The 10,160-nt window shown below is 52.5% G+C and overlaps 1 protein-coding gene across 2 annotated transcripts in view; it reads right to left on the bottom strand.

Moving 5' to 3' along the window:
• The window catches only part of JPH3 (junctophilin 3), a 93,481-nt gene extending 83,327 nt beyond the window's left edge, over positions 1-10,154 (bottom strand). For both annotated transcript variants that reach the window (XR_002123073.1, XM_019635091.1), the window contains exon 1: positions 9,484-10,154. Coding sequence is in view for 1 of the 2 variants with exons in the window: in XM_019635091.1 (XP_019490636.1) it covers positions 9,484-9,865 (382 nt within the window). In the remaining variant the exon portion in view is untranslated. The remainder of the gene's footprint in view (positions 1-9,483) is intronic.
• Positions 10,155-10,160: the final 6 nt, after the last annotated feature.

The following is a 10,160-nucleotide window of genomic DNA, read 5'->3' as shown; positions in this document are numbered from 1 at the left end:
TGGATGTAAATGTTGGCCACGTGGCCCCAGCTCCTACTGTCCCCCCACCTCCACCAGGTGTTTCCTCCCTCTTGACCCGACTACATCTTCCACCACCAAGCCTGAGTCAGCCATGCCTCTGCTCTGTCCCCTGCCCAATTCTGAGTCCTGGGCAAGGTCCTCCCCTCCAGGGATGCCCTGCCGGTACCACCTCAGAGCAGTATAATGTCTACATTTAGATCTAGACTCCCAATCCCCGCTTGCACCCTCATCCTCACCTGGCTTTGTGCAGCTTCTCATGCAGAACACATTCCAAATGTGACTCGTGGTCCCCACACCCACCCCTGCCCTCTGTCTTAAACGGGAGTTGGCTGTGCCCGACTCCGCCCTCCTGCTCAGTAAACCTCCAAGCTCTCAGGGTTCTGGTTCTCCCCAGCCCATGGCCCTCATCCAGATCTAGTCCATCATCCCCTCTCCCCTGGACACCTGCACCCCCTCCAGCTTCCAGTCTGGCCCCCCATTCCCTTCCCCACCCAGCAGTCACGGTGATTATCTTAAAACAACCCTACAACTACCACAGGACCCAGCAAGTGCACTCCTAGGCATTTACCCGAGAAATGATGGCTTATGCTCACATATAAACCTCCACAGGAAAGTCTGCAGCTGCTGCATTCATAATAGCCCCAAGTGGGAAATACCCCAGATGCCCCTTGTCCAGTGACTGGTTAAACTCACGGGTGTTCCATCCACACCATGGAATACCAGCCAGCAGTAAAAAGGAATGAACTATTGATACAGTAGCAACCTGGATGAATCTCCAGAGAATTGCAGTGAGTGAAAAAAATCCAATTCCCCAAAGATTACATAGCGTGGGATTCCATTTATAGAACATTCATAAAATGGAGAAAATGATAGAAATGAATAATATCAGTGGTGGCCAGGGGTTCAGGAGATACAGGGGTGACAGGGAAGCGGGCATGGCTATAAAATGACAACTGGGGGAATTTCTGGTGATGGAATGTTCTGCATCTGACTGTCAATGTCAACATCTTGACACTGTATGAGCGTTTTGCAGAATGTTACCATTAGAAGAAGCTGGGTAGAGGGTACAGGGGATCTCTGTGTATTATTTCTCACAACTGCCTGGGAGTCTATAATCATCTCAAAATAAAAAGTTTAATTACAGAAACACAAACGCCAGGTAATGTTGCTGCCCTGCTTAAATCGTTCAGTGCCCTTCCCTGGCCTCCAGACAAAATCCAAAGTTCCTCTCGTGGCCAGGAAGATCACGGTGCTCAGACCCCCTAACCCTCTCCCGCTCACTGCTGCGGCCACATGCCTCTTCCTTTGGTTCTTGGAACAAGCCACACTTGTTCCAGCCTCTGAGCCTTTGCACATGCTGTTCCCCCTCCGTGCACACTTTCTCTCACTCTCCCCACGACTGGCCCCTCATATCCTCCAGCTCTTTGTAGATCTGTCATTTATTCACTGTCCAACCGTGACTTCCAGAGTTCCCTGCTGCTGCAGGTGCTGTGGCAGCACCAGGGCCACAGTGAGGAACCCTGCAGACTCGGTCTCTGCCCTCTCAGAGCTTCTAGTCCATGGGGAGAAGACAGCCACAGAAGCCACTTACTACAGCACACAGCAGCACGTGCAATAATGGAGGGCCCAGAGGCACTGCAGAGACCAGAGAAGGGGTGCGCCTCACCTGGCAAACCCACTCATCAACACCCTCACCAAAGTGCATTTCAACTATTGTTTCCCCCCAGCCCCCGCCCCCCCAGAGCTATCTACAAGCAGCCAGGCCTCTGAACTCAGCAGTGAGCAACCAAATGGCCGAGGGCAGGGCCCCAGAAAGCTTATGCTCAAAAGTTAGCTGGACAGTCTTCAGGCGGGCGGTGGGGCACCAGCTCATGGCCCCTTGGCTTTGCTTCTACAACTAGAGTAAGGTGAATATGAAAACTGCCTACAAGGTAGGCCGCCATCTGGTCCTCCTGGGAGAGCCCTCCTGCCTCCCTTAGTTCCTGAAACCCTCCCCATTGAGAAGCCTTCCTGGGCTTCCCTCCAGTCAGATTGCCCCTGCCCCTGCTCCCCACCATCCACCCTGAAATGCCTCATTTCCTCCTCAGCTGTCCTCACCCCTGAAGCATAGGCTGACTGGGAGGGAGACAGGTGCTTCTCAAGGTGTGTCCTCAGGACCACCTGCATCAGATGGCCCCAGGTGTGTAATCCTGCTGTAGATTCCTGGCCTCTCTTAGGGAGCCTATCAGGGGGTCTGGGTCGGGTGATTCAGACAGGCAACCACATGTTGCTGAGTCTCTGTTCTGGCATCTCCCACTTGGCAGCCCCTGGCCTTTGCTTTGGATCCATAGGCCTGCAGGAGTCCACTGGCTTCGCCTTGCTCCCATCTCTTACTCACTGGGCTCAGTGATGATGCATCTCGGCATGCTTAGGCGCCCGTGGAGAATGGAAGGGTTCTGACTTGGGGGTCCATGGATAAGTCCCAGAGAGTCTGTGAACCCCAGAAGTGTCCACAAAAGATCACTTGTGTGCAGGGACGTGCATGTGTCCTGGGAGGGGACCTACAGCTTTGTCACTCTCAGAGGGGCCTGGGAGAACCCACACATTTATGAATTACTGGGCAAAGGCCCACCCAAGGCTAAGTTCAGAAGACCTTGGTGTCACCCTTCCCTGCCTCTGCTTCACTGTTAGGCCCTGGGCTCTTCTCTGGGTCTCAGTTTCCTCATCTGTAAAGCAAGGGGGTGGCTGAAATAGTTGCTCTGTTGCTGGGTGCTGGAGACAGCTCTGAGTCCCACTGTCCACATATGACCTCATCAAGCCACGTAAACCATGAGCCTCACTTTTCTCATCTCTTAAATGGGAACCCATGGCTTACAAAGTATCTCAAAGCACTGTTTTAAGGAATAAAAGAAATAACATTTATGGTACTCAGAACAAAAAAAGTGTTTAAAATCTGTAAGTATCCTTTCAAAGGAGTCTCCCTGGCTTTTCGATTCTGTGTTTCACGTCTGTGCTTTGGAGCACTTTCAAAGTGAAGACTGTAAGATATTGCAGTGGGTTGAACAGTGACCCTCCCCCGCAAAAAAGATACATCCACATCCTAACCCCAGTTCCTGTTAGTGTGTCCTTATTTGCAAAAAAAAAAAAAAATTGCAGGTGCAATGAAGTTAAAGATCTTGAGATAAGATCTTCCTGGGTTTTGGTTTGGCCCTAAATCCAATGACAGGTGGATCTATAAGGAACAAAGAAGATTAGGCAAAGACACAGAGGAGAAGGCCACATGGTGACAGTGGCAGAAACATAACAGCACTTTTCCTTACTGGAATATTGGTGCTGTGTTTGGAAACGTTCTAGTCCATTTCATCGTTTTTTTTAATGAAACACAACATTAATTTCATGAGCCACTTAACCCAGAGTTGGAAAACCTCTGTCTAAAGCAGAGACTTGGCCCTGCCTGCTATTATCATATACATCAACTGGGTACCACCCTCCAAGATCCTGGCTAGAGTGATCTGGATGGACCCTCAGACGCGTCCCAGTGATTCCAATGTGCAGCTGAGGCTGCTCTGGACAGGGGCCTTCAACCCTGCACATTAGAATCACAACGCCAGGCTGCACCCAGACTGCCTCAGTCAGCAGCTCTGTGTGGGGCCAAGGAATCAGCATTTTTCAAAGCTCCCAGATGACTTCATGTGCAGCCAGGACTGGAAGTAGAGCAGTGCTTCCGACACTTGAACCTCCTGGGCATCTTGCAAACACTCACATTCTGACCCTGGAGGTTTTGACTAAGACATGAGATTCTGCATTTCTAACAGTCTCCCAGGGGGACTATCCTTGGTGCTTTTACCGTGTAGTGGGGCTATCAGACACTAGCCTAGAGCCTAGAGGTTCCAAAGGTTGGGGCCTTGGACCAGCAGTATCAGCATCAACTGAAACTTGTAAGAAATGTAAATTCCTGGGCAACATCTCAGGCCCAGAAATTCAGGCATGGGGTCAGCAATCTGTTTTCACCTGCCATCCCTGTGACTCTGACACACGCTCACATTTGGGAAGCACTGGTCTAGAGTGACACAGCAGCAAGCCAACCCCCTGTCCAAGTCCTGTGCTCCACCAGAGGCACACACCCTTGCTCTTAATTCAGCAGGAAACACCTAGAAGGCACTCAACTTTTTAAGAAAAGACTGACAGGATTGGGGGTGAAAAAACAGGCAGCCCTCCCCCCGCCCCTCCCCCCACAGTGGTGGTGTTTCTTGGAGTGTGGAACCCACACACTGACAGAGTGGGAGCAGGCACACTTCTGATAGCCAAGTGTGCAGGAGGGGTCAAGGCCAGGTGGTCACTGTTCAGAAGACGTGGTTTGGCTGGAAGCAGTGGCCTGGAGATCAGTAGAGCAAAGTCAGCCGGCAGCCTAGGCAGCGTATGTAGAACGCTCTCCAAGGTGCTGAAGAGGCACCTCTTCCTACTCAACGAAGACAGGTGTACCCAAGGGAGAAGGCCCCTTGGTCTAATTCACAGAGCCTGTTTGTGGGAACGCCACGACCCTGTGCAGTGGTCATCTTCATCAACCACTTGGCCTCTCACAAACCAGTAAATTACAAATTGGGGGAGCGGCTGATCCTAGAGGGGCTGGACCATTGTAGAAAATTCAAACATCACCCTTTCTTCTAGTGCTCACGAACTCTAGCTTGCCATTTAAGGACATCATGAGTTTTATATACAAAATTATCAGCTCAGAGTTGATAGCTAGTTATCTTTAGAGTAGTGGAGGCATGGAGGAAATTGAGGGGGAAAAAAAAGAGTCTTGAAGAAAAATAGCAGAGGTTCCTGGCCCTCTTGCTACAGCCACCATCACCTTTTATTTTTCTGGGGTCTTCCTCTCTAGCCAGATGGGTCCACAGCCCCTTTCCCTTGGGTTAGCTGAGTTGACTGTTAATGTCAGCTAGGGCTATTCACTAGCTACTGGTGGAGTGGCTATTTTCAGAGAGTACTGATCCTCCATTCCTCGCCAGCCCCATTAGGCTTCCTAATATTAAGCCCGTCAGATCGCTCCGGGGCTGCGCTAGGGAGGGAGACTTCAGTAACACTTCTTTCTCAGCTATTATTGGCAACAAAGAACTAGTTATTTGCTTTTTCCTTCTCTTTCCACCTCGTGGAGACATCTCCCTCCCCAAAGTGGCTGAAAGACCATCTCTGAGGAGATGCTTTGATCTCCCATAGCTGAGTGCTAGATTCTTTTTGTTTCTGAAATGAGTTCTGATGATGTGCATAATTTCTGTGTTGATGGGCCCACTTCCTCCTAACCTGGGCATGTGGATTTAAAAAGAGAAAAAACAAAAAAAAGAAAAAAAAAGAGTTTACTTTCACATATTCATGGCCAAGCACCAAAAATGCACCTAAGGGTCATTTACTTTGTTTGGATGAGGCTTTTTACCCCTTAAATGGGGTAGTAACTGTATAAACCTGTACTTAAAGTGGAAACAAAGCATTCTGCTCCCTCTGTAATCCGAGCCCTCCTCTAGGTCTGGCAGGCTCCCTTTGTAGGGATGGCTGCTTCTCAGGAGCAGAATTCGGGAGGGATTGGAATACTTGGCTAGCGAACAAAGCTGGGAGGGTGCACGTGGCTGTGTTTTGGGGGACCGGGTGGAAAACGTCTCCGGGTGTCAGGTGTATTGTGCTTCTGCGCACGCAGGCACCAGGGGATCTGAATTTTGACTGTGGGCGTGTGTGATTCGTGTGGGACGAGGGATCTGGGCCGGTGAACGGAATCTGTGTATGAGGGGGAGAGGCCGGGTGTGTGAGATGACTCATATCTTTCAAGCTGTGGGAGGGTTTATTTGCCGGGAGGGGGGTAACTTTTGGTCTGAGGGGATCCTGTGTACATGGTATCCAGGAGGAAATATTTACCTGTGCAACCTAAGTGCAGGGGTCCAGCGATTGGAGAAGAGGCAATGCAACACAGCGGGACTGGAGACAGGGGAGTACCTGGGGGTGTGTGTCTGTGAATGTGCACTTGCCTACAACTCTGGGCTGCTGCATCCAGAAGAGAAGAATGGGTAGGGAGGAAGAAGGAGGAACAAGGAGGCAGTTTTGCATAAGATGGTTTAGAGAGAGGTGTTCCACACAAAGCACAGGCTCTGGAATCGCAGTCCTGGGTGTGAATCCTGGGGCCGCCCAATGCTCATCTGGTTTCTTTGAGCCTCCGCTTTTCAATGTGGGAAATGATAGGACCAAGAAAACCAATCCTAGTGCTCAATATTGCGATTTATTATCCTTTTCAATGTCATCATGGTCATGTCTGGCTATTGGCTCTAAAAATAATCATTACAAGTGACATTCATCGCATGTGAACTGTAATAATAAAATAGTGATAAATAATAACGAATGCTTACAATATCCCTGGCATAACCACGTTGTACACCATTGCAGTTAATCCCACCGACTTTACAGATATTATCATCAGCCCTTGGTACAGGGGAAGAAGCAAGAAGCTCAGGGAAGTTAAGTAACTTGCCCAACGTCACAGAGTAGAGCAAAGGCATAGCTGGAATTCAAGCCCAATGGCTGTCAACTCCACAGCATGTGCTCCTGCCACCCCACGCCCCTGGCCTCTCCATCTCCATGGGGTCATGTGACAGGCTGTGGAAACCACTCAGGTCACTCCAGTGCGCAACACCTGCCTTGCACTCAGGGGAGGATACACCTGGAGGAGGCGTTGGCAGAAGTGTCCCCAGTTCAAATGGATTCCATACCAATGCCAGCTAAATGTAGAATAGATTTGCCGTTTGTGCATTATTTATGAAAAACTCTGTTTCCCCAAGTCAGCACTGGGAGCTGGGCTGACGTTTGGGAGCTCTGCTGGTGCCTGTCCAACATCCTCACTCCTGTACCCAGGAATAGTAGGATTTGAGTCAGGACCATTTACTGGTTTAAGGCTCTGCCATTTCCCAAGGGAGACCCATCCACTGGGGAGAAAGTGTAGAGACCCCCTGTTCTGTTCTGGTGAATTATGACACCCCACTTTGGCGCTGCTCACCTGATGGACTGCTCAAAGGCATGTGTTCTTTACAGTGACCCCCTTCCTAATGAGAAGCGGGGACCATGCTCCAGCAAAGTGGCTCCAGATGTCTGGGCCTGATAATCCCAGGCCAGAAGGGTCAGTTCAATTTTCTGTCATGCCATGTCACCAACCAAAAGGGAGCAGCTGGCCCCGGTGCCCTGCATCTGTTTGCCTGCCTCGGTTGGCATACAGGTGGTGTGATGAGGACAGATCAAGGTTCAAACTCTCAACTCTGTCACCAAAGGCTGAGGGCCTGGCTCCTGGGCCTCACTACCCTTATCTATAAAATGGACACAATCCCCTCCATCATGTGATACTCAAACAGAAAGATGCACAGGGGACGTGCGTTAGGGAGAACACTGCTTAGCTGGTTAGATGGGAGAGAGAGACCCAAGGACGTAAAGCCAATGAAAGAAATATTTCTCATATCAACACACCAGACCCTACACTCATGGCCAGCCACAGAATCAGATCCTCTCTTTCCCCAGCAATCACAATGTAATTACCACCCTTCCCTCTAAAACAGAAGCTCCCTGAGGGCAAAGGTTTTTATCTGCTTTGCTCACTGCTGTTTTCCCAGAGTCCAGAGCACCTGCTCATTGTAGGCACTCAATAGATATTTGTTGAACGAAGGACAGAATTCCACGGGCCACTGAAAATGTCCTGGAAAGGTGAGTAGGCTGGGGTGCCAGACCTCACTTTCAGATATTCTGGGGAGTTCCTGGCTCCGCTCCTCTACATGTCTCTGCATGAGGCCCCCTGGAACAAAACTGTGCTCCTGACTCAGGCACAGGTGGGAGCACCTCTGGAGGGACGCATCTGCAGAGCAGCCCGGACAGAGCCCTGAGGTGACAGCTGCCCCTGGTCTCCCAAAGCGCCCAGCTGGGAGCGCCAGGCTGTTTGGCCACCCACCTCAGCCACCTACATCTGCTGCCAGGCCTGGCCGTGCCTGCACACGGTGCACGCACGCAGGCGCGCGCACAAACACGCCCACGGCCTGGAACCCGGGCAGGTCTGTCTGCTGGCCTGGCCCCCGTGCCCCAGGGTCAGGGGAACTCTCCAACCTGATCTGTGAAAACAACAGCACAGAAAAGGCCGCCTGGGACCAGGGCTGGGCAAGACTGTGACAGGCAGGAGTATTATATAATTAACTGCCCCCCATGCCTCCTCCCCTTTGAGGAATAATGAACCCTGCCTCTCAGTTGCATAAGCCAAAATAATAATTACTCTCCAGCCCTCCGTTGCTCCTGGATGTGGCCCCAGGAGCAGGTGTTTAGCGCTTGCTTCATGCAACTAGGAGGCAGAGAGCAGACAAGAGAAGACCACACATACACTCATGATTTCTATGCTCAGGAGAAGCACACAAGTTACTGCTGTGCCCCACTCCTTTCCCAGGCTTCCATGCCTGAAAAATTACTGAGCTGCCAAGAGAGGCAAGGAGCCGCTTCTTAGGATGAGCTCCCAGAAGGGGTGGGGGGTGTGGGGGGGCGTGCATCTGGAGAACAGGCCTGTTTGGGGTCTGGCTTCCAGGAACAGTAAGTGCTCCATGCCTCTCAGATGGACCAAGGAGTGGATCCTGGCGTGTCAAGGCCGCCAAGGCTACCTGCAGAGAAACCATCTTATTGCAGTGATGGGCAGCAGACCGGCAGCTCTCTGGCTTCCGCACTGGCTCAGCCCTGAATGTGGTGGCATCTTAATGTGAAAGCACAGAGCATTCCCTAAACTAATGGGGAAAATGATTCAGCCACTGAACAGCGAGATTCCTGGGTCTCGCTAAACAGATGGGCCTCCCTCCCTCTCTCCTTCCAGCACCCTGTTCCTGCTCCAACAGCCCTAGTCCGCGTCCAACCACCTAGAAGTTTATTGCCTTGTTGTGTTGGTTTGGGTTCGCGTCCCCCGCCTCTAGCTCTCCCAATCGCTCCCTCTCCATTGGCTTGGGTTGATCAGGACTGAGAGAGGCCCTTTGGCACCGCAGGAAAACAAGAAGCAAAGCTGGGGCCTGACTCCTGGAGGCCCACACCTAGGGAGCTCCGTCAAAAAGAGGAGGGGTCCCTCTCCCAGCCCCCCTCTGGCCTCGGTGGGTCCCAGAGAAGGCCGTGGGCCCAGTCCGGCCTTTCTGAAGGTCTCTGGCCTGCTCTCGGATGATGCACAGACTCTCTGCTCAGCTCCGCGGCTCCGGGGCCTGGCTCTGCTCCTGGAAAGCCCCCAGCACCTTTCAGCTGGCGCAGGGGTGCTGTACCCCACCAAGCAGTGGGGCAACCTGTAGCCAGGGCCACTGGGCCTCTAGGGATACCCAGGAAATGCCCAGGTGCCCACGGCCCCGCTGGAAGGAGCAGCTCAACTTCCCCAGAGATAAACACAAGAGGCAAGAGAAGGTCCCTCCTCCGCCCAGCCCCCGGCCCGCCCGCACGCACCGGCGCACCTACCTCCATCCGAGTAGGTCTCCGTGCCGTAGCCGTCCTGCAGCCCGTTGCTCCAGGTCCCTTCGTACTTGGCTCCGTTGCCCGTGCACTCCCGCACCCCGTAGCGCCCCTTAAATCCGTGCGTCCACTCGCCCTTGTACACCCACTTCCCCTTGCTCTCCAGGCCGATTCCGTGGCGCTTGCCCTGCGCCCAAGTGCCCTGGTACGTGTTGCCGCTGGGCCAGGTGTAGACGCCCAACACCTCGAAGCCGTGGCTCCACGAGCCGGTGTATTCGCCCTGGCCCTTGGGGCCGGTGCAGACGCCATGGCCGTGCGCCTTGCCGTCCTCCCAGCCTCCACAGTAGGACCCTCCATCGTCAAAATTAAACCTACCCCCACTGGACATGCATGTAACTCGGTTTGCAAATCCCGCAAACGGTGAAAAAAAAAAATAAGGCGATCAACAAACCAGATTCTTGGTTGGCTGGCTGGCTGGTTTTGTTTTGCTATTTTTTTAAAGGAAGAATGGAGAAGCAAAAACACAGCAAGCAGATTCCGAGCGGCGGGCGGCCGCTGCGCCGGCTTCGGTGGAATTTAAGTCAATCGGGGGCGATTATTCATTTTCGAGCTGCGCCGCGGAGCCTGACCAGCGTCTCGCGCTCCCGCTGGAGACAGGACCGGAGGGGAGGAGGGAGGGGGAG

Source organism: Hipposideros armiger, unplaced genomic scaffold, assembly GCF_001890085.2.
Source record: "Hipposideros armiger isolate ML-2016 unplaced genomic scaffold, ASM189008v1 scaffold_19, whole genome shotgun sequence".
In the NCBI taxonomy this organism is placed as follows: domain Eukaryota; kingdom Metazoa; phylum Chordata; class Mammalia; order Chiroptera; family Hipposideridae; genus Hipposideros; species Hipposideros armiger.
The sequence above is the reverse complement of the archived record's forward strand: the minus strand, read 5'-3'. Positions and strand labels throughout refer to the sequence as shown.